The sequence below is a fragment of the Phacochoerus africanus genome, chromosome 9 (assembly GCF_016906955.1).
Source record: "Phacochoerus africanus isolate WHEZ1 chromosome 9, ROS_Pafr_v1, whole genome shotgun sequence".
NCBI lineage: Eukaryota > Metazoa > Chordata > Mammalia > Artiodactyla > Suidae > Phacochoerus > Phacochoerus africanus.
Window position 1 is genome coordinate 19095818 of NC_062552.1, and position 25635 is coordinate 19121452.

At 40.0% G+C, this 25635-nt stretch overlaps 1 protein-coding gene across 1 annotated transcript in view; it reads right to left on the reverse strand.

The window, feature by feature from the left end:
* Positions 1-25635, reverse strand: part of DCDC2 (doublecortin domain containing 2) — a 169699-nt gene that overhangs the window by 25266 nt on the left and 118798 nt on the right. Inside the window, exon 8 of the mRNA XM_047796276.1 lies at positions 4140-4240. Coding sequence (XP_047652232.1) covers positions 4140-4240 — 101 coding nt within the window. The remainder of the gene's footprint in view (positions 1-4139; positions 4241-25635) is intronic.

A 25635-nucleotide genomic window follows, 5' to 3' on the forward strand; every position in this document is an offset into this window, starting at 1 on the left:
TTCAATGGCACCACTTCTTTATATAATGGATAGTAAACCTGCTATACCACCTTTATGGGAGACATTGTCTTCATTATACTAGATCAGCAGCAAACCTAGCCCTTGCTCCACATGAAGATTTCTCAATCTCAACGCTCCTGACATTTTGGACTGGATAATTTTTCGCTGCAAGGACAGCTGTGTGCAATACAAGATTTTGGCAGATTCCGTGGACACTATGCACTAGATGTCAGTAGCACGCCTTCATTTATAACAATCAAAAGTGTCCCCAGAAACTGCCAAATATCCTCTCAGGGGCAAATCACCTCCAGTTGAGAATGACTCTTTCCGAGGATGTCACTACCTCTGTCATTTGAGACTGTTCACTACACAAACATCCTTGAAAACACAGCCCAGAACAAAGCAATCTGTGCCTCTTCTCACAAAATATGCAACAACGGAAGAGATCCGCGGAGAACTGCCTCTCAACAGAGGCCTTAATATTTCCTTCTAAAACCTGATCTGCTGCTGTATAGCACTGGGAACTACATCTAATCACTTGTGATGGAGCATGATGGAGGATAATGTGAGAAAAATAATGTGTATATATATATACATATATATATACATATATACACACACATACATATATATATACACGTATACACGTGTGTGTGTGTGTGTGTGTATGACTGGTCACTTTGCTGTACAGTAGAAAATTTACAGAACACTGTAAACCAACTATAATGGAAAAAATAAAAATCATCAAAAAAAAAATAAAACCTCATCTGCTTTCAGGTAAAGATAAAGTACTTGGCCAATGTGCACACGATATTTACACACACACACACACACACAACACAACACACACCCTTCCTCATTGTCTTTTGACAAAGTTACAATATGAACCCATTCAGATGATGGGAAACAAGTCCAAAGAAGTTAATTGAGTATGGCCCCGAAAGGAAAGGTATGTAATTGCCATTTACAGTTGAGCCAAATAGTATATGATGGACATTCCCTTTCTTACGCAGGAATTTGTTTCCTTCCTTGGGCTAATAATTGGCTTTGGGGGAGGAGGAGGGCATTTACTATTCTTCCTCCAGGTCACAAAAGGCCATGCTTTTTTTTTTTTTGGTCTTTTTGCTATTTCTTGGGCCACTCCCGCGGCATATGGAGGTTCCCAGGCTAGGGGTTGAATCGGAGCCGCAGCCGCCAGCCTACGCCAGAGCCACAGCAACGCAGGATCCGAGCCGTGTCTGCAACCTACACCACAGCTCACGGCAACGCCAGATCGTTAACCCACTGAGCAAGCGCAGGGACTGAACCCGCAACCTCATGGTTCCTAGTCGGATTCGTTAACCACCGCGCCACGACGGGAACTCCGGGCCATGCTTTGAAGTTAGACCAGCATTCAAATCTCAATTCCTTTTTTTTTTTTTTTTTTTTTTTTTGCTTTTTAGGGCTGTACCTATGGCATATGGAGATTCCCAGGCTAGAGGTCTAATCAGAGCTACAGCTGCCGGCCTACGCCATACCCACAGCAATGCAGGACCTGAGAAGCATCTGCAACCCACATCAAGCTCATGCCAACGCTGGATCCTTAACCCACTGATCAAGGCCAGGGATCGAACCTGCAAACTCGTGGTTACCAGTCAGAGTCATTTCCGCTACTCCAAAACAAGAACTTCCCAATTCCTCTACTTAAAAGTCTGAGCAAGTAATTCTGCCTGCAGGAGCTCACTTTCTTTCTATATATAAAGTGGGGGCGATGAGACTTATCTCAAAGGGTTGTCCTCACAATTATATGGGCTAAAAGTGCCTAATACAGTGCCTGGCACTCAGCAGGTACTGAATAAATAGTACTCATTGCTTAATGAACATCACCCTTAAGGCACATCGTCAGAGCTATTCTTTTTTTTTTTTTTAGTTATTTCTTGGGCCGCTCCCGCGGCATATGGAGGTTCCCAGGCTAGGGGTCCAATCAGAGCTGTAGCCACTGGCCTACACCAGAGCCACAGCAACGAGGGATCTGAGCCGCGTCTGCAACCTACACCACAGCTCACAGCAACGCCGGATCGTTAACCCACTGAGCAAGGGCAGGGACCGAACCCGCAACCTCATGGTTCCTAGTCGGATTCGTTAACCACTGCGCCATGACGGGAACTCCAGAGCTATTCTTACTAAAATGGAGCTTTACACTCATTTCTCCACTTGGTTTTTCACAATATTTATATCATAGGTACTTCGTATATGGAGCAAAAGACCACCAGGCCATAGAGAGAATGACTCTAAGACTTGACCTCACACGCATCTCATGCCAACCACATGAGCTAGACAACCCGAACTCTATCACTAATAGGATCAACGAAGAAGGCAATTCTGACCTTTCGTTCACTGGTTTTCTTTCCTTCAAACTGACATCAATTGGTTGATATTGCCCTGCTTTTACTGATCTGTTTAATCGGTCTCTCTCACATACTCGTATTTTAATAAGCTAGCACTCTCCTGTCAAATAAGAAATTAAGCGCTGCGGACACGGTATCCAAGGCTCTTCGAGCATTCTCAGAGATCACCCCCGCCTCCATCCCCTTCCCTTCCTGGTGATCATCAAACTCACAAGCAAAGAAACAACTCTCACAGATTTCAAAACTAAAGTTGTTTAACGAAGAGCTCTCCCTTTTGGTAATAATGCTGACTTTCCCTTGATATTTGGCATTTTAACTTTGGCATATAAATTACCCTTGGCTTCCACAGCTATTAGGTACATACATGATGATTACTCTTCTTTGTCTTAAAACATATTTAATTACCACTTCACCAAAGACTTAAAATTCTCTTTTCCCTCGGGGGAAAAAAAATACCTGTAACTGGAGTTTATGAAAAAGTATTAGTTGCAACTAATCCTAGATAATAAATTGGATTTTTGAAATCTGTGTGATTTTTAACACATTAAGCTTTTCATCAGGAAGGTGACGCTTATAGAAAATGCCTGTGGAATAATCAGGCAGCAATTTCACTGCTGCACTGTTAAGACAAATACGACTGGGAAGATCATCTGTGGAATTTGCTGGATTGTGAAATTTGCTCTTTGAAACAGAAATATCACATAATAGAGGACGAGTAGCAATTCCTGGTGACTTCATATTTGCTTGAGCTTGGGATTATGAATTTTCCTTCTCACCTAAATTCCAGTCCTCCACTTGGAATTGTAAGAAATCTGACTAAAATGCATTAGAAAGCCAAAACAACTTTTATTTCCTGTGTCATTTAGCCAGAATTAACACTACTTTGTTCCCTCTTTAAGCACCTGTGTGTGTGCATGCACACAAGCGCACACACACACACACACACACACACACCCTAAAAGTACAGTTTTCCATTGGCCTAAAATGAAAAGCAATGCACACTTAGAAAATATCAGAGTTGCATTTATATAAGCAGTTCCTTTATGAAAAACAAATTCCAACCATTTCAAGGGCCCTAAAGGAGAGAATATCACAGTATTTTTTAACTGCTTTTCTCAACAGAGGACTTTTTTTCCTAGATAAAAACCCCAAGCCAATACTCTTTTTTTTTTTTGTATCGCACTTTCTCCCTCTGTATCTCATACCTAACTCACCTCATTCTTCAATGCTGTTTATTAAGGAAATGACATTTTGCCCAATCACAAAAAAGACTGTCCAAATGGCAACTCTTTGCAGCAATACTAGGAAGAACTGAAAGTGCTTTATTTTGAAGTTTGTTCTGCCATGTGTTAATAACCAAGAGGGTTTAACTGACATCTGCATAAGAACAGCACAGGATAGGGAGTTCCCCTTGTGGCTCAGCAAAACGAATCCGACTAGTATCTATGAGGATGAGGGTTCGATCCCTGGCCTCCCTCAGTGGGTTAAGGATCCAGAGTTGCCGTGAGCTATGGTGTAGGTCGCAGACAGGGCTCGGATCTGGTGTTGCTGGGGCTATGGTGTAGGCCAGCAGCGGTAGCTCCGATTCTACCCCTAGCCCGGGAACTTCCATATGCTGTGAGTGTGGCCCTAAAAAGCAAAACAAACAAACAACAATTTAAAAAAAACAAACAGCACGGGGCAGATAACACAAAACTTGAAAGACAATAGTAGTCATGGGTTTATACATATGTTTAAAGACGTGGAGGCTACCTGGTCAACTGGAATCTCAACTTGAGTGTCTTCATCTTCTTGGACTTGTGCTGCCCCCCGCGTTTCAGATCTCTCCTCTCCAGCTTTGAAAACGCCCTCATCTATTATTTGAGACAAATACACGAGGAAAATCAAAATACAATTGTGACATCATGTGGCTGAATGTTGAAAGTACAACCAAATACCTAATGAAGGTTGGTTGTTAATAGGTATTCTGGTTCCCCTTGTATTGACAAGATCTTTGTTGCCCCAATTCTTCTATATTTTCATTGGGAAAAGATCCAGTGACCCAAACAAAGCTGACCCAGTAGAGCAGGGCAATGTCCCAGATTCCTCCTTACCCTTCGGCTCCTGGTTTGATATCATAATCCCATATTCAGATGGGAAGAATTTCACACCTATTATCTCTGGTCTCTCCTCCTGGCCATGAAACAGTGATGATGCATGGCACTTGAAACATACTTTTAGAAGTTTTCCTTTCCCAAAAGAATGCTGCACGCTGAAAATAATGTCTCAGAATAAGTCTCTCCATTCAGAGTAACATAAAAAATATTTTTACTGCAACAGAATCATTGAGCTGACTCCACATCTCACACAAATGAGTCTTTTATTGTGCAGGTTGACACAGGATTTTCACAACCTACATCTTAAAAATCCTTAACCATAAATGGTAACCCAAATCGCTAAGACTTTAGGCTAAGCTCCTTCAACTTGTTCCCCTATGGAAAGTGGTAAGAGCTGTTTTCCATATTTGAAGTCATGTCAATGTCTTCCCTCGGTCCTCTCTTCTTTAGGCCAAGTAATCAGAGAATCACAAGACCATTAGTCATTCTGTCTGTCTACTTGCCTCAAGACAGATCTAATGCTTCAGTCATTCTCACAGATGTTTCCTTCTGCCCCATCTTTTAAAAATCTCCAGGGATGGAGATCTCACCTCCTTCTCTGAAATCCATCACAGCAGCTGATTAGCTTTACCATCTGTAGATGTATCTTGCAAGACACATTTTTATTTTTTCTTAACCCCTTCTATTTCTCTAATGGAAGCTTGTTTGCCAGAGCACCAATATTTAACACATGATAATTCTTCATATTGTTAAAGTCAGGAAGTCGCTCTTAAGTGTAAAATACATCTTTACATTCATTGTGAATCGATTATATATAAGGCACATTAGGAGCCAGTGGGACCACCCAAGATATAAATGAGTTGCTTACAGACCAACAAGCAGATAAATATACATACACCACCAATAAGGCGCCCTAAGGTGAGAGGTAAGGGCTATGGCAGAGCCCTGTGGAAGCTCAGAAGACGCAGCCAAGTCAAAGAGGAAGGTAGGAAGAGAGGGAAGAAATATAACCAAACTCAAGCCCTTTCTTCTTAGAGAAACCATTTTCCTTTTAATTACTTTCTATCCTCCTTTTTAAAAACTAAGAACAGTGCTACCCACCAAGCAGATTAGACATGTTAGATTAACTCACGTGATTCATTCATTCCGAGGACTATTTGCAGTAATAATTTAGTCCCAAACTGGTTTTTTTCCTATCATCCAATAGTCTTTTCACCCAAAAGTCTTTTCCCTCAATCAGCCCTGATGTGTCTAAGTAATCAAAGCAATTTTTCATTCACTAGAGTTTTCTCAGTTAAATCATCTTCTATGTTTATGCTAACTGAAAATACACGTATATACAGGAATCCCGACACAACTGCCACCAAAATGACGACTTCCGCAATGGCAGCTACTCCGGGTGATCTCTACAACTCATCCACCCCAAGGTGCTGAGGCTCACACAGCAGGGCTAACACCACCTCTTACAATTCAGAACCTGGATCAAGGTGCAACTGCAGCCAAAAGCTCAGCAATTATCAGGAGAAAGAACATAGAAAACAAAACAGAAAGGTGATGATGTTCTCCTGTATTTGGCCTGGAGTAAATGCAGAGGGTTTTGGTCACGTACTCAACAAAGCAATTCTTGAGCTCTGAAAAGTACAGGCAAGGACACTTCAAGGGGCAAGGAAAAGAGCTTACAATTATTCTGTCCTCAAAGAGGAAAACCAAAAGGGAGTAACCCAGGTCTATCAAATTGGAGCACAGAACTCCTTCTAGAACACAGAACTCAAGGAAATTTAAAAAAAAAAATTACATTGATGGTACAAAACATCAATTAAGTAGTAGAAAAATAAATTCCACTTTATTCACATGTGGAGTCCATAACTCTGAGAATGTGCAGAGGCAGAATAAACTAATTTCAAGTAGGCTTGCATAATTTATCATGTGTTATCTCCAAAATGGTTTAAAAAGGAAAATTAGGTGCATTTGACACTCACTTCTGCCTCCTGAATTACCTTGGAAGACAACAATCATACTCATCCATAAAATGTCCCTGGAGTCAACCTTCCGAGACAGAGGATGGACTCAATAGACGCTGACCTATGTCCCTGAATTTTTTGCATGACATTTTTGCATTCAAGTGTTGCACTTGCTTTCAAAGAGATCCCCAGAGAGAAACCTACAGATAACTAAAGAAATACATTGTTAATGCTCACATTCAGTGAAATGTTTAACTGTATCCAAGCAGAGCTCTAAGTGGCTTACAGATGTGTTTTACGATAAACATTTCACAAGAAAAGAAGAATGAGATCAATAATAACAAATAAATTGAAAGCACACAGGAAAGGAAAAGGGCAACCATGAGGATATACGCAGAGAAGAGACAAATCAACAATGCTCAATACTGTGTATAGTGATGAAAACAGAGACTACAAAGATAAAAGTGTTTGGTTGAGGTATGGTATAGGATTTGCTCATCACTGAACGGCGATGTGTAAGCTACCTCCTTCAGCAGCATGGAGCAAGAAAGGAAGGTTGAGAAGGAATTTCACAAAAATAAACAGTGATGGGAAAAAGAACAGCAAGAAAGTTACATGATGATGAGAGAAAGGACTTGAATTTTTATTACGAATGTTACATAAAGTGCAAAACAGAAGAATATGAGTTTCTAGGAAAAATATATGTATTTTTTTAGTTTTTTCATTTTAAGGCTGCACCTGTGGCATATGGAAGGTCGAATCAGAGCTGCAGCTGCTGGCCTTTGCCACAGCCACAGCCACAGCCACAGCCATGCAGGATCCTTAACCCATTGAGTGAGGTCAGGGATTGAACCCGCATCCTCACAGACACTCTGTTGGGTTCTTAACCCACTGAGCCACAACAGGAACTCCCATAGGGGAAATAATTTAAACAGAATTTTCTGATTATAAATTTAATACACAGGCATGAGTTTTAGAAAACTTAGAAGATGAAGAAAATAAGCGTCCTAATCTCATGACCCAGAGGCAACCACCACTAATACTTCGACAACTAACTCTCTTCCCATCCCCCCAGACACATTCATAAAACTGGAATCCTAGTGTATTTATAGTTCTGCCCCACTCACCACTAGAGCACAAGCTCCTTTTGCCTTTGTAAGTCCTGTGTTTAGCACTCTGTCAGCCATAAGACAAGTTTTAAGATGTTTGTTAAAAGGAGCTAATATTAAAAGCACTATATACACAGCAAACTTTTGGCACTGTTTCAAAGTATCATCTGTTAAGAACTGGCATACGTATGCACAGTTCCCCTGTCCCCACCTCCAGAGGATGCTTGAAACCACAGACAGTACCAAACCCTACAAATACTGATGAAGTAAAAACTCATTCTAAGGCAAAACAAGAAAAAATCAAACAAAATTTTTCTCTGTTCATTGGGCCTCCTCCCTCCCTCTAGTGTGCACTGTGCATCTACTTTATGCATCAACCAGGCCTCCCCAATGGCAGAAACACCTGTTCAACCATAAAGATCAATTTCTCTTCTTCTGGCACCTGCCATGTAATTTCTTAGAAGATAACATTCTTTCTCCATCCTGTAAGGGGTCACGAAGACCTACCACCAGCCTTGCACATGCAGACATCTCGGTGAACCTTATGCACAATAACAATACCTCATGGCCCTTAAAGATTGGCGCAGAACACACTAGTCGGACAGGCTAGGGAGATTCTGGGCTGCACCTAATGGAAGGAAGTTCTTGGCCTAAGTACTTACTTCTGACCTTATCACTGTTACGTGTATTCAGCCTATTTTACAAGATTGGTGTTTCTTGCAGAACCGAATGAGTGACTGAGCCTGTGATAAAATGAATGATGATCAGGCAGCTTGAAACCACGGTCAAAGATACATTTCTCTAAGATCCATGACTGTCATAGTATGGGAAGAAGCACCAAGAGGGAATCGTTTCCCAGACTGCAACAGCTAGTAAGACAAGCAGTCCAGAGGCTTCTGGCTACTTAGACAGAGCCCAGTCTAGTAATAGCACACTGAGTGGCCTGAAATCCACCTGGGAATGGGCACTCTTGGGGCCTCGGACAAACTGGTCACAAACTACCTCCCAAACCTGGGCCAAAATTAAGACTGAAAGAGAAGGGATTGTACAATAAAGAATGTTGCCCACCATCCAGTTCTATGAGAATCAAGTCATCAGCCACCGCAGTAGCTCAATACACCATGCACCCTGGAAGGACTTCAGAGTAAAGATTAGAATGGGATATTCTGTGCTCTGGGAAAACGCAAACAGGCCCTCAGATAGCTGGGTATTTTCAGAAGAAAGTTTTCATGAACCTGGATGTTTCCCATACTTAGAAAAGGACTCAAACCATTAACTGAGATGCCCACTCCTGGTGACGAGTGGAAACCTTCTACCAAGATGTGTGGCAAGTACGTCCTTCACCAAAATTACATGTGTACTGCCTCCCCACCCTCTTGCCCCTTTGGAACAGTCCTCAGAGCTCTCCAAGAGACTGTCTCCCAGGTTATAATCCTCGGATTGGCTCTAATAAGATTTCTCCATCTTTCTTAATGTTGACTATTATTTAATTTTTGGGTGACAACAGTATGTTTTCTCCTATACAAGCACACCTATGATAAAGTTGAATTTCTAAGTTAGGCACAATAAGAGAATATTCTAATTGCCAGCATCATTACTCTTCCACTTTTGGGCCATTGTTAAGTAAGATAACGGTTACTCTGAACCCAAGCACTGTGATACCACAACAGTTGATCTGATAACTAAGAGGGCTACTAAGTTACTGCAGAACAGGGTACACTGGAATAAAGGGATGATTCACATCCCAGGCAGGACAGGGTGCGAGGGCATGAGATTTCAGCACGCTTCTAAGAACAGTGCGCTAGTTAAGGTTTATGAAATTCTTATTTCTGGAATTTTCGTTTTAATATCTTCGAACCATGGTTGACTGTGGATGACTAAAGCTTTAGAAGGCAAAACCACAGATAAGGGGGAATTACTTTACTTCATCCAGGGCCAAGATCTGTGAGTCAATGTAAATGTTCAAAAGCATGATGAGATAAGCAATGAGATCCTGCTGTACACACAGGGAACCATATCTAGACACTTGTGATAGAACATGATGGAGGATAATGTGAGAAAAATAATGTGTGTGTGTGTGTGAGAGAGAGAGAGAGAGAGATTGGGTTACTTTTCTGTATAGCAGAAAATGGACAGAACACTTAAACAACTATAATGTAAAAAATAAAAATCATTTTTAAAAAAAGCAGGAAAAAAAAGTATGATGAACATTCATGATGAATATTCAAAAGTATGTGAATGCTCAATGTGAAAGTTCAAACTAGGCTTTAAAGCAAGAAAATTAAAATTAACACCAAAGAACTGCCAAAAAGGCCAAATTGCAATGGTAAAGTATTTGAACAATGCAATATTTCCCCTCTGTCAGTGCCACAGTAAAAAGTAACTAAAGACACACTGCATGGAAGAAGGAAAAGATGAAACACTAAGAAGTTAAAATACCTGCTTGCAAGGATAGACTCCACAAGAAATTTGCAAAAAAAAAAAAAAACCCATTAAGTTCCTTATCAAGGGCAATATTATACAAGCACTTCAAAACCTTACCCCTTTCCCTTATTATGACTGCTTGTTAAAACTTGCACAGTAAACTCAGATCATAATGGCAATCGTTCCATTCTCAAACTAAGTGAAGTAAGTCAGAAAGAGAAAGACAAATACCATATGATATCACTTATACATGGAATCTAAAATACGGCACATCTACAGAACAGAAACAGACTCGCAGACATGAAGAACAGACCTGTGGTTGTCAAGGGGCAGGGGGTGGGGGGAGGAATGGACTGGGAATTTGGGGTTGGTAGATGCAAACTACTACATTTAGAGTGGATAAGCAATAAGATCCTGCTGCATAGCAGTGGGAACTATATCCAATCAGATATAGTTAGAAGAGAATAAAAGAAAATATGAGGAAAAGAATGTATATATGTATATGCATAACTGGGTCACTTTACTATACAGAAGTTGACAGGGCATTATAAATCAACCATAATAAAAAAATTTTAAATAATGACAATAGTTATTAGTTCAGACATCCTAGCCACAACTCACTAAAGAAGGTGCCACCCTGGGTAGGGGTGGAGCCTCTAATGGGACACATAACTAGTTTTAGTGGCCCTCAGGATTTTCATAAAAACAGAAATTTAGTCTTACTCAATCCCAATGTCAACAGGTAAGTGAGTCTTTTCATCATATTCCGCCCACTTGCGAAATTTTGGTGCACCAATAAGAGTCTTACACACATTCAAGATTTCTTCTAATGCCCTTATAATACGCTTTAGCATAATTTTCAACTGCTCATGAAATTATTTCTTTTTTAAGTCTTAATTTTGCTTCCCTAAAATTATTTGTACACAGTAAGTATAGTAATAGAATGTCTACACATCCTATAAAAATAAATTTTTCTTCTATAGGTAGGAAAACATAGATTCTGGGGGGAAAAAGTAGTAATGCAATAACATTTCAATTCAAAATGCCCTGCCCTAGCTGAGCACCTCATGCCAAGCTCTCTGAAATCACTGCCTCCATCCCTTATACAAACACCCCCACACCTTCTAATCTAACTTTTTATCAGCACCCCATAAAGACTGCTCTTGTCAAAATATTCAGTGACTCTAATGGTCATCTTTAAGTTCTTGTCTTACTTGATCTCTTAACAAATTTTAATACGGGCAATCTCCCTATCTATCTGACTGTCTGTCTGTCTGTCTATCTATCTTTCTCCATTTCATTCCTCCCATTTCCACAGCATTGATGCTGCTTCTTTTCAGTCTTCTTGGCCAAGCCATACTGCTCTGCTGAACTTCTAAGTATTGGACTACCCCATAGCTACATCATGGCTTTACTTCTCTATTTACACCGTCTTCTTAATCTTATCGTGACCATGGTTTGAATACTATCAATGTGCCAATGACTCTCTCAGCTACACTAGTCTCTTCATAGATCCCAAAACTTATATATCCAATTGCCTAACTTAATAGCTCTCCTTGGATGTCTAATAGGTATCTCAATCTCAACACGATCAAAAGAGAACTCTGGGTCCCCACCCGAAACTGTTCATCCTCTGTTTTCCTCATCTTGTGAAATGGCACCAGCACTCAATCCCAAAATCTAGTAATTATCCTTATTTCCATCTTGTTCTCATTCCCTGTCGATTCAATATCCTCTTAAATATATCACAAATACATGAATATTATCTCCAACTCCACTATCAAATTGGAGTCTGATAATCACAACCATCTGTTGGATGGAGTGTTACAACAGTTCACACATCAGTGTCCCTCCTCTTCCACGCCTATTTTCCTGTCAATCATTCTCCACACAACAGCCACATAATATTAATGGATTATAAAAATTCCAGCAGACATAGCATCCACATTCCCTACTATGGCTTACAGAGCTGTGATCTGGTCCCAAATTCCCTCTGAGACCACATTGCATACCAATTTCCCTTCTCCCATTAAACTCCAGGTACATTTTGTTTCTTCAGCAGAAAATTCATTGCTATTGTATGGCCTTGTCCTCCTTAAACCTTCTGCCCAGAATGTTCTTTGCCCCCTTTTCCTATGATTAGCTGCTCCTTCTCATTCAGATCTCAGGAAACCCTCCTCATTCCAATTCAAGTAGCCACCCAGCCATTCACATCGCTCTGTTTTAATTCTCTCACTAGCATTTATGACTAGCTGATATTTTTCTTGTTGATTTGGTATTTTAGTGTTTGTCAGTCTTCACCAAAGCATAGGCTCCAAGAGAATGGATGCCACACCCAGTGCTTCATAACGAGCATGTAACAGAGCTCAGCACACAGGTGTTCAAAAGGCATCTGTTGAAAGAATGAAGAGCAGAGACTCAAAAATATTTGCTGCATTGAGACAGAATGTGAGGAGAATACAATGTAAATTCCAGTCCATTAATTCTTTTTTTTTTTGTCTTTTTTTCTAGGGCCGCTCCTACGGCATATGGAGGTTCCCAGGCTAGGGGTCTAATTGGAGCTGTAGCTGCTGGCCTATGCCAGAGCCACAGCAACGTGGGATCCAAGTCGTGTCTGCGACCTACACCACAGCTCCCGGCAAGGTCGTATCCTTAACCCACTGAGTGAGGCCAGGGATCAAACCCGCAACCTCATGGTTCCTAGTTGGATTCGTTAACCACCGCGCCATGATGGGAACTCCAGTCCATTAATTCTTTCTGTTTCTACTGGGTTTTTGCCCAAACTGTCCACACTTGGCAGCATTTGGATGAGGAGGGAGGGAACAGAGGAGGTTGGAGAGAAAGAATACTGGAGTATGACTTACGGAGGGATCAACAAATTAGGCTACGTGTGGTAGGTAAATAAGAGCCTCCCCACCAAGATGTCTCCATCCTTGTCCTCAGAAACTAAATATGTCGCATTGCTTGGCAGAGGTGAATTAAGGTTGCAGATAGAATTAAGGTTGCTAATCAGCCCATCTTGAGATTGGGAAACTATCCTGGATTATTCTTGTGGACACAAGATAATCACAAACATCTTCGTAAGTGAAAAAGAAGGACAGGGGAGTCTGTCAGAATGATACGGTATGAGAAAGACCTGACTGGCCACTGCCGGCTTTGAAGATGGAAGCGAGCCATAAACCAGAGAATTGCAGACAACCTCTAAAAGCTGGGGAGAGGCAAGAATAGAAATTGTCCTCTTAGAGACTCTGGAAAGAACAAAGCCTTGCCTTGTGATTAGAGCTGTGTGAGTACCATGTTGGAATTCTGACCTCCAAAACTAAAAGATAATAAGCTTGTGTGTTGTTTTAAGGCACTACGTTTGCAGCGATTTGTTGCAGCAGCAATAGGACACTGACATACCATGTGTCCAAAAATTATGGTCTAGGAAAAAATACTGGGGCAAGAGCTCGTGCAAATCCCCTTTCTGACTCCTGCAGACACCTGCTTGACGAGGGCAGGCAGCTCAGACACCCCTACGCCTTCTGCTATGAAAGCAGTGGTCAGAAAACCTCCTGTGAGTCCACTGCCTTCTGTTTTCCTTCTCTAACTGCTATTATCGCTCTTTCTCATCCCCTACAATGTACAAAAAACATCCCCCTGATACCTACACATCTGCCAGAAAGAAGAAAAGGGATTCGATTTTTTAAAGTCCTCCCCGACCCTAAAACCTTCATAATAAAAGCCATTTGCTAACAAACTAAAGAGTGAGGATAAATTTGATACACAATACTGCTCTCATTCAATTACTACACTAAGGATCAAATTCAATGCTTGGATGCACACTACACTGAAATTCAGCTCTAATCTTTTTTTCTTTGAATCACAAATAGACATTTTAGTGTATATTACATGGCAAAGCAATAACAAACACTCTAGTAAAAATAAAAATGCTCCTCAATTATTTTTCACTTATCCCCTATGAATTTTATTACCTAAAAAATGAAAGCAAAGCTGCTGAGGTAGGGCAGTCATGTCATTACTGCATAGTTTATAATAAATATGAATCTGTTTCCCCTACAGAAATGGGAAACAAATGCTTGTGCTTTTTTAGGCTTTCTGAAATTGGGATGGCTGAAATGAAATCATTTCCTAGTTTCCATGCATTGGTATATTAGTTAGTAACATGACAATATTTTAATGTTAAATATGTTAAAAATATTTAATGTCAAGAAAAGTTACCAAATAATTAATGACATACCCATGTGATTGCTAATAATCAGTACTTAAGGCCAACAATCATGTTTAAAAGATGCTTTCTCACCAGGACTATTAAAAATTATTTTAAAATATTATTGTTACTATAAACCATATTTCAATGTGTTCAGTATTTGAAGCTGACTAGAACTTACCAGGATAAATAAAAAGAAAAATAACGAATAATTCCCACTTTTAAGTACTTTAGGAAATATTAGATATATATTAAGTGGAAGCTCCGTATGTCAGCAAAAAAGTTTAATGTGACTATAACATTTTACTGTGATTTACTACTGAGACTGTCTCATAAAAATGTTAAATTAAAAACAAAATATTAAGTCTAAAAAGCCACTCATTAAACCCAGTAAATTACTGAGAGATAAAAAAAGCAAGCAACAAGGAGTTTATGACTTTCAGTATATAATATGCTAAGAAGAAAAAATATGTAGATCTGTTTACAGGAAGATCAGACTCTACCTCTGTCTCATCAATCACTAGAGGCAGAATCTGAAGTGAAACTGGTAAGAAGGTGACATACAAATGCTTTTCATGAGCTAATGTTAATGGGAACGATATTCATACATGAAATACACTGAATTACCAATAAAATGCTTCACTGATATAGACTGTTGTCATCACATGTTACTGAAATTTAAAGAAAGTACTTCTAGAAAGATGACCTGGTGTGCGGTTTAGCAGGAAGTGAGGTAGGGAGGAAGGGGAGGTGCACGTGTGATAACACTCCTGATGAGAGGATGCTGGCCAGCCCTCCTCTGGTCCTGTTAGAACATGCACAGTAACTTCCTCACACCGCTCCTCTGAATGAGCATATATTATCTTAGGCAGAATGGAAAACTAATCAGATAACAGCTAACGTTCTGAGTGCATCTAATTTAGTATAGCCATATAACCCAAATGTTTTTTAATCACTAATCTTCTCCATATGGTTCATTATGACCCATAAACTCAAATGGAAACTCTTTACAGGAACAAGAATATCACAAGTGATATTTTTCTTTGGCAATTTAGAATATTACGTGAAAATAACTTTATCCATCCACTTAGAGAGCCTGAGTTTTCTTAACTGCAGTATAAAATATATCTGGCTTTCTTCTATTTCCTGACTCCCACTCCAGGTATTAAATATTATCTGTTATGCAACTGATGTGTAAATTTGACCATTAACTCTTTGCATAGACTTGATCTTAATCACCATAGTTATTTCACCTTGACTTTAAATGGGTATAACAAAATTTCCTAAGTGTAGACAGAAAATAAAAAGTAAGATTATTATCATGATTTCCCCAGATCAAAAGTAATTTTGTTCTTATCCCTTCATTTCTATGTTATTTCTCTTTAGATATGATGTTTTAGATTTTCATCAAAATCAGAAATATTCAAGTACAAAGAACAAAGCATATATATAATGTAAAATTCACGACATTATTTTACAATCTATATTAAATTTTATATACTTTATAAAGTCTGTAATAGACGTATGGAGTTGAGAAAAATAAAGTACCTCTGAGTTGGTTTGCCTAGGCCCACAAGTATATATAGCTTACTTTTTTCATTTCAAATTTTGTAACTTTATAAAAATTACATGCAAATTATTTTACCAGATTAACTGAATTGTTCCTCTTTGAGCCCCAGTGACTTAGTCAGTAGCCTAAAATTCACAATTTCTGGCTAGTCCAACTCCCTCCGAATGACCTTGTGTATTTCAGCCTATAAAAGAGCTAGTCATGCTCAGACTACTTCTCTACTTTAGCAAACACATCGTGGTTAACAAATGGCATACTTGCATGTAACAGAAATACACAGTACTCATACAAATTCCTCAATTTTGTATTCATTCATTCATTTATTGTGCCAATATTTATCAAGCATCCCCATGTTCAGGCATGTGCTGAATACCAGCCATAGAAGAGATGAACAAGGCACTGGCCTCAAGATGCTTATTGTCTACCAGGACATTTAAATGGAAAAATCAGTAGAATGGAATAATAAATGTAACGAGTGCTACACAGGCTGTCAAGAGTACAAAGAGATAGGAAAGGAGGGGTCAATCACAGAAGGCCTCTGAGAGGCAGAAGCTGCGAATCCAAAGACAAGCAGAATTAGATACTGAAAAACAGAGGAAGGGCATTCTAGTCCGTAAGATCAGTCCATGCAAAGACTCAGAGGCACCGGAATTCCTGGCAGTCTGGCTACAGGGAGCAGGGGATTGGAGGGAGATGAAACAAGAAGGAGAAAAGCCTACGGGGGCAGCACCCATCCCAGGAAACAAGGCACCTTTAACTTGAATGCCTGAATTGAAGCATTCTGTTAGTATGGTCATTCACAATTATTTCAGACAAAGAAATAAAAGACTCCTTAGCTTCAGAAAACTGCTAAGAATTAATGCAAGGAATCTAAAAACCAAAGACTAAAAGAAAAACCAGGATTGCAAATATTCAAAATCTATCTGCAACTGATAAACTTGAGATGGAAGACTGAGACACTTCTCTAAAAAAACTGTTTCCAAACTATATACACAGTATATACTTAAGGGATTAAATACCTAGTTCAAATATGCAAATAAAAATGAACTGAATGTGCACTTTCAAAACTTAGTTATTAATCCCAATTATTACTAAATTACAGCGTTAATCATCTAAGGCTCCAACATTCATTTTCAGCTTACTAGAAATAATGTGCTTTAAAATAATAAGCATAACAATGCCATTCCTACTAGAAATATAAAGCAAGTATCACCACTTTCAAAGCTCATCTAATCCTGAGACAGGTGCTAGTGATCCTGTGAAGTGTGGCCCTCACTCAGAGTAAAGTGACATGTAGTGCAGATCTGCAAATCGGTCCAATTCAGTCATCCTGAATTAAGAGATCTGATCATTTTTCATCTAATCTAATTGCCCAGGTAACAAACCTGAATTGTTCTTTAAGTCTGAGTGTGGGTGTTTTCAATTTAATTCACCATTTTACTGATGTGTATGCTTCTATTTGCTTTAGATGATCAAAGTGAGATCTCTTAAATGCTTGGATTTCAGGTGTTTTTATCTCTTCCACGGTAATTTTGGAAGAGGATGATAAACTGTTATCAGAGCTGATGCCTTGCTAAAGATATAACTGAGCTTTGATTGGTAGTTAATCTTCCATCTTAACATAAAATGGGAAGTTAAAATATACTCAATTGAGCATATCTTTGACAACACATAAAGTCAATAAATGGTAGATAAAAACACATTTTTTTGCATATTTTCTCTGTAATATCTACCATGTCCCAAATTTTATTTAATATAGCCTGAGATAAATCCATTTCAAGGAGTTTAAGTCCATGTTAAGACAATTATCCAACTATAAATATGCCCATGTATCAATGTCCGTGTATCAGCCCAATTGATAATCAGATACAAAGTGACCATATATATATCCACTCAGTATCAAATCTGAGAGAATCGAATAAAGATAAAATGTCAAACCATCAATGGGAAGAGAGATCTCAAGTACCTCAATTAATGATGGGAAATATGCAAATGAGGTGCAAAATAAGTCCTATTTATCATGAAACTATCAAGAAAGAAAATTCAAAACAGATCAAAACAAATCAGCCAGCATTTTGCTTGCTTTTATTTAAAGTTGTTCCAACAACAGTATTGACTGAATATCCACCATTCTGAACTCTTTTCATTTAATGTTATGACTTAGGGATTTAGTCTGTGTCTATAACAAAAATCAATGTTTGCAAAGATAGAAAACATTCTCCCCTAGCATTTCAACTTACGATTGAAGTTCATCATCTAAGAATTTCATGCCAAAAGGAATAATTCTGGGTCCTTAAGCTGAAAGAATGGTATCTTCCAGATATCCTTGTTTCTTTCTTAACTGATAATTGAGAAATACCAATAATCTACTTGTTTTAATCTTGGAGAGGGGGAACAGAAGTTAAGTACTCTTTCACTGGATTTTTCATTAAATGGTAATTTGTAAGTATTTTTGTTGCATTAAGTGGTGGTTAAGCATTTGGTTATTATAATATTTCTCATACTCGCAGTCACAATAAAACACAGACAGTGGTAAGCCTAAGACAATATCTATTTTAGAATAAGTGAAGGTGCTTATTGTTCAGTAAAGAAAAATTTTTTTTCAGCATTTACCTAGAGCAAGATGTAAATGAGTAATAACTAACAATATTACTGATGATGATGATCAACTAATATTGAATACTTACATGGATATGTAAGTATTCATATCCACCCTTCCAAGCATGTTACATGTATTCACTTAATGTCCATAAAAACTTCATAAAGTAATTACTAACATTTCCTAGAATTTCATGTAAGAGAAATGGATGTACCCTAAAGATCTTTGGTGGCAAGTGGTGGAGCAGGACACAGACCAAGCAATCTGATATTAGAGTCCATGTTTTTAATGGTGGGTTTCCTTATCTGCCAATCAAGACCCACTAATGGATTGTAACATCGATTTAATGGGTTGCAAAAGTGTTTTGATTGTGATGCCAGAGTCAGTTTCATGGGCACGTGACCCACGCAGTCTCAAGGGCCCCATTCTATGAAGAGGCCCCTACCTGGCTTAACGGTCTGCTGCTACCATCTTGAAATTGTTAACAGTTTTATCTCTGGACTTGTGTTTCATATGTGAATTCCAATGAGACAATGGAGCACATTCATAAGAAGATACATGCATAACATGAGTGCCTGTAGTTCCTTGCTGACCTATTAACCTACAGTGTTTGCAGTGCCCCACGAGTACAGAACTCAGGTGGGCCCATGACCCATGAACGACTATAGAGACTCAGAGCGAGTACAGGATAAGCATGTGGTGTTTGCATCTGAGAAAGGTGTGCTGGGTGGGGTCACTGACTTGCCAGTAAAACCGGAAGATAGACGGCAATGGCATTCGAAGATGTAAGAAAGACCAAGGATAATCCTAGCTTACTCTTTCTTACTCAGGGCTACTTCCCTGGAACAGTCAACCTCTTCTGCTGAAAATGATGACACAGAAGGAAAGGGAAGCATAAGGCAAACCTGTGGTCCCCTTTCTTTTCAGTCCTTCCTTACCCATCAGTACACTTAAGGTAGAGAGCCCTGGTAGAATGTGCACATATTAAAAAGTGAAAAAGGAGTTCCCTGGTGGCTCGGGGTCACTGCTCTGGCCCAGGAACTTCTGTGTGCCTCAGGCACCAGCCAAAAAAAAAGTGAAATAGGTGAGTTAGTGTTATACAGTATTTCCACTACTCTGATAAGAACAAAATTCATGTGCAAGTATGAGCTAAGAAATACAAATTGCAAAATTTTGGTGATTCCACACATGAGTTAAATGGTCTTATAAAGTGTTGGCACTGCATGTTACAAAGATAAATGGAACAATTCATCTTAATAATTTAAACTTCTAATTTAACTTTTTTTTTTTGTTCTCTCTCTCTCTCACAGCTGCCAGACTAAACCACAGGCACAGCAACATGGGATCTGAGCCATGTCTTCGACCTATACCACAGCTCATGGCAATGCTGGATCCTTAACACACTGAGTGAAGCCAGGGATCAAATCTGAATCCTCATGGATACTAGTCAGGTTCATTTCCACTGAGCTACAACAGGAACTCCCTAATTTAACTTTTCTTTACTTAGAATGACAATAAAAACAAAATAAAAAACACCGTTAACAAGTTGAGAAAGAAAGACCATGGAAGAAAGGAAAAAGTACATACTTAAGTACCTTTAATAGCACTTTTTTCCCTACTTTTTGAACTAAAAGTCCCTCCATCTTCATTTTGCACAAGATCCTGCAAATTATATAGTCAGCCCTGAGCAGTACACATACCCTGGGTAACTACTATTTCACAGAACTTTTATTTCAAGAAGCAAATATACATAAGCATACATGGGTGTACTGTATTGTGCTGTAAAATTTTTATCAAATGATGAGTCCCAGAAAGTTCACTTCACGACACTGGTGAAAATAAAAGACATAAAAACCATCTCTTCTTGCCACCCTGAAAGATAATCCATTGAACGAGGATTAGTGCCGTTACCCAAACTACTCCATCATGTTCTATTCTGAGTCGAAAGTCCTCTGTGCAGAGCCTAAAGACCATCGTACTTCGGACTAACTTCAACTTTCCAACATGCGCCACAGCAACTAGACCTGTCAACTCCAGAGGAATCGTGATGGTTCCTGCCTCCTTGTCCCCCTCACCTCCTGGCCTCTACTCAAGCAACTTCCTCCCAGCCACAGTGCCTGCTGACCTTCCCCTCCAGACAAAACTCAAGGGCCACTTCCCCGATGTCTTTCGTGCCTCTGAAATCTTCCCACTTACTCTCTGTACTGTAATGGTACCAACTTAGAGGCTGCCACAGAAAGGAGAGATTGTTTCATATTCATTTCTCCCAAAACCCATGACATACAATGTGGTTGGGCTACACGCAGCACTAGGAGAGGGAGAAAGGATCTAGTTTGTCTGAACGCCTGCTGTGTACGCTGAGCACATTCTCCCCGCCTACCCCGTGAAGTCGGTGTCTGTGTCCTACTTTACAAAGAACCTGAGGTTTACATAAATTGCCCAAGGTTGCACAGAACCAGGACCAAGGCCTAAGTTTCTCCCAAGCTTCTGCCTTTTCAAGAATATCCTGGAAGGAACATCACCAATATGAAAGTAATGAGCTACATATCAGACCAAGGAAGTACTAATTATATCAAACCTGAGCAAATGTTTTAAGAATCCCAGCGAAAAGATATTTTACTTTGAATTTTCAGGCTGCCTTCTAAGAAGCCAATTCAAAACTTGAAAATGGAAATAGCAGGTCTGGGTGAGGAAGTGGAGGGTCCTGTGAAGGAGGGCGAATGGTTTTGAGATTATTTAGGGGAAACAAACGAGGAAAAGGGAGAGAATACTCTTAAAAATAAATAAAAATTGCAGGACACTGTGAGAAACGAAACTTGGCATGAATAACAGAGAACTGTCAATTTTAAAAAAGATTGGCAGCTCTGGCACAGAACACAAGGCATGGGCTTGGGCCTGCTGTGTGCCTTGGTGGAAGCTGGAGGAAAAAAAAAAGTTTCGTCTGTTTTGCTTAATGAATGGGAAGTGGAGGACTCTGTAAGCGTTTCTTTAAAAACTTTAATCTCCTATCGAATCTGAATCCTCTAACCACCTTTTAGGATGATTCTTCTTTCAGATGAAGCAAAACAGTATTTTTTCCTAACTTGGGGTTTAGCTGTTAGAATCCTTCCATAAAAGGCATAATTGCCAAAATAACCACAGGTTTAATACCTGATTATATCAGAAGTCCCGGTGGAAATAAAAATGTTAATGTGGAATATGGGTGTTAACAGGCCTTAATACACAGTGTGAGAACATCCGTAACAATTTTATTCTTAGCTCAAAAGTGAAAAGCAAGAGATTTAATTCCAGGGTAAAGCAATTCTGAAAAACCATCTGTTTCCTTAGATGTTCCTAAAGCTTACACATATTCTTTTTCATTGAAAGAAGAGTTAAAAATAAGGAGAGAATAATGCGTTGAGCTACACATATAATAATACTTTATCCATAAGGCAGTGGATTAAACTAGAACACGAGATAAAAACAATCAAAAAATTGAATAACTGTTTAAGCAATGAAGCCACTAAGTTTATCATAATCATAGTCCCTTCTATTTTCAATCATATTTACTAACTTGAATATGTTTTCCTTTGGGGGCAAAAGCTAAACTTTAATGAAAAAAGGGCTGATTAAAAGTAGATTTTCATATGGTTGAGGGTGGATAAAAAAATCATTATGTTCCTTTTCAAAAACTCAGTGGCCAAATGAATTTAGCATACATTAATGAATTCCACAGCTGGGTTTAAATGGAATCCAGCAATCCTCTATGAGAAAACTTTCCGAAAGAGCTTTTAAGCAAAGACGAAGCTCATGGTGTCATTGAAACTGTGTCTAAGTGAACTGACTTCTTCATGAACACCATGCTAAGAATATTCACACAGCGTAATTTTACATTTAAATGTGTTACACATTGTTCTTAAATATATTTTAAACTGCATGTTTTTAAATTAGATGATAAAACCATATGCAATGGTCTTTTTTTTTTTTTTTGGTCTTTTTAGGGCTGCACCTGAGGCATATGGAAATTTTCAGGCTGGGGGTCTAATCAGAGCTGCAGCTGCCAGCTTACACCACAGCCACAGCAACGCAGGGTCCAAGCTATGCCTTTGACCTGTACTACAGCTCATAGCAATGCAGCAATGCCGGGTCTTTAGTCCACTAAGCAAGGCCAGGGGTTGAACCCGTGTCCTCATGGATACTAGTCAGGTTAATTACCACTGCGCCACAACGGGGACTCCAAAATGCAATGGTCTTGAGTGATCACAAGACAGGCAGAGAAAAGGTGGGTATTTCTGCACACCTGTGAGCAGGGCTAAATCTACCCCAACACAGAAAGCGTGTCACTGATCTTTTTAACTCAAAACTACAACTGCAGAACTACCTTTTGTATATCAAGCATCCTCTCTCACTTCTCCAATTTATCTACATAATTCATGAAGTTTGCAACAATTTTACCTTAACTTTGGAAAGGCCTTAGAATTATCAGAGAGGGTAGATACTGGCGATTAACGACTAAGGAAATATGGAGTTTCCGTCATGGCTCAGTGGTTAATAAACCTGAGTAGCATCCATGGGGACGTGGGTTCGATCCCTGGCCTTGCTCGGCAGGTTAAGGATCCAGCATTGCCATGAGCTGTGGTGTAGGTCACAGACATGGCTCGGATCCTGCATGGCTGTGGCGTAGGCCAGCGACTACAGCTCCGATTTGACCCCTAGCCTGGGAACCTCCATATGCCATGGGTGGGGCCCTAAAAAGACAAAAAAAATAAAATATAAAAATAAATAAAAAACTAAGGAAATAAATGCGTAAAGAAAAAATTTTTTTACATTAAATAAACAATCCATGTAAATGTTTTGCACATCTGACATACTTCCTTGGAATGATTAGCCTGCAGAAAGAAGCTACAAATTGCATGGCATAGGGACAGTGCCAACAAGGCGTTTTGTAATTTATCCTGTGTCTGAGGATTTGCAGCCAATAGTTAGTTGCCATCCTTGCCTGCACAGCCACCAAACTGGCATTTACGAAGACATGGAAAACTGACAGAGAGAAAATGGTTAAAAAAAATGGTTAAACTCTTTTGAAAGAGTTTAAGAGTAAAAACTGTTCTTAAACATCACTGTACTGAGATTCCCACCAGGGGGGAATGAAAGTGAAAAGCTGCGTTTTCTAGTGCATTAATGACCTTGACCCTCACCCATGACCTTGCTCTTAATATAGAGGACTGAGACAATCTGGATCATCTCCAAATGCTTTCCTAGCATAAGGATTCCCACCAACCCTCTTAGGAAAGAGGAAAACAAAGAGTGCGGGAAGGTTTCTCCCTGATGGAACTGGCATCACCAAAGCTCAGTCGGAATGGACTCTGGGTCCAACTTTACTGTTGACTAGCCCTTTCATTGGTCTGTCCCATTCGTTTGTTCATTGTCTAAGCACCGACTCTCTACCGACCATGGCAGCTTTTCTTTAAGTGCTGAGGATACTAGGGTTAAGACAGCCATTGCCCTTCAGGGAAATGGCAATGAATGCCAAATCAGTTTAGCCAGCTGTCCAAGAGGTCTGATGGACATCTGCTTGGGGTACAGTGGTGCACAGAGGATAGAGTCATGGAATATACAAGGAGAAAGGTGTGGAGGAAATGATGCTTAAGCTGGTGTGAAAGAAAGAGCAGCGTGAGTGGGGTTAGACAAGTTACAGAGCCCAGGCACTCTGGAGGAACCACAGGTTGCACTGGAAGTGAGGGATCAGGGTGCTGAGAGACAAGACCTGCAGGGTGGGCTGAGGCTGGCTGGAGGAAGAAGCTTTATAAGCCAAGTGGAGGGATTTGGTCCTGTATAGTGACACCTCTGGCAGGGTTTTAAGCAGAGAAAGGAAATGTTGAGATTCGAGTTTTACAAAGACTACTCTGGAAGCAGTTAGATTGGAGCTGTCCTGTGGGGAAGTAGGAGGTGGGAGAGCCCTGGGGGTAGACCATTGGGTTAACCTCTGATATCAGAGGACAAACCTCAGAACTTATCATTTAAGAGGAGGCAGAATAAGTAGGAAGGGTCAGTGAAAAAAGCTGAAAGATACAATGAGGTGGGGGGGGAACCAAAGAGAGCAGTCAGAGGTACCAGCACACAGATTGTTTTTTAGAGCGTGATCAAGAGAGTTAAATAATAACACCACTTACTATTCTTGCTTTATACCAGGCACTGTGTATATATTAATGCAATAAATATTCACAGGGCTATGGCAGCAATAATCATAAAATATTATCTCCTTTTATAATTGAGGAAATTGAGGCAGAGATCATTTAAGTAACTTGTCCAAGACGACACAGTGTTAAATGACAGTCACCCAGATGGGGCAAAAAGGCCAAGTGAGATGAGGCTCTAGAAAAGTAACTGGATTTAACCCTCCAGAGTCAAGGACAACCTTTGCCGGTGTGTTGTCTTTGGAAAGTTGAGAACTGGAAAACAATTCCAGTAGGCTGAAGCAGGAATTGTTCGTGAACAGTTAGAGGTATGGAGGGTAAAGTGTTCTTTTACAGAAGCCAAAGAAATCTGAGTCTCGACTAATATCATCTGCTCAGTTCTCCTTCACTCCGGCTAATGAAAGAGCATGAGTGTGTGTGTGTGAACACATGCACAAGTGTGTACGCACATGGTGTGGTGTGTGTTGACGCTTGAAAATCAGGAGGTGACAGACACCGGAGGGCGAGAGATCTTGGGGGCCCCTCTCAAGAGTGTTGTCCTGAGGATGACAGGGAGCCACTCGCAGTGGCCTGACTGGCGTCCTTCCTCAAGGTATCCACCCCCAGGAAGCTCATCCTGGCCTCTCAGTCCGGTGTTGGCTGCCCTCCTTCTGTCATCTCACAGCACCCTGGACCTGGCCCACTCACGGGGGGCACTTCCCACCCATGAGGACAAAGGCATTTGACCGTGCACGCCTCAAGGGAAGGGACCGTGCCTCGTGCATCTTTGTATCCTTAGCATCTCACAGAGTCATGACATCAATTACTAAAAAAAGAAACGTGTGGATGGGCATTCCCGTCAGAGGCCTGCTTTAGAAACATTCCTCTTGGAACCACATGGAAGTCAGCCCTGAGAATATGGGGGTGAAGACACTTCCTTTACACACTTTCTGCTCTCAGGTCTCCTCAGTGTGGGGGTCCCTCCCATTCCCAGGTTTTTATAAGTCATTGCTGTGGCTGTGCTCCAATAACAATTTGGAAATGCAGAGCTGCTGTGGGACTCTGGGTGCCTTTTACCAATTCTGAAATGAAACAAAATGCTTACACCATTTCTGTTAGTTACA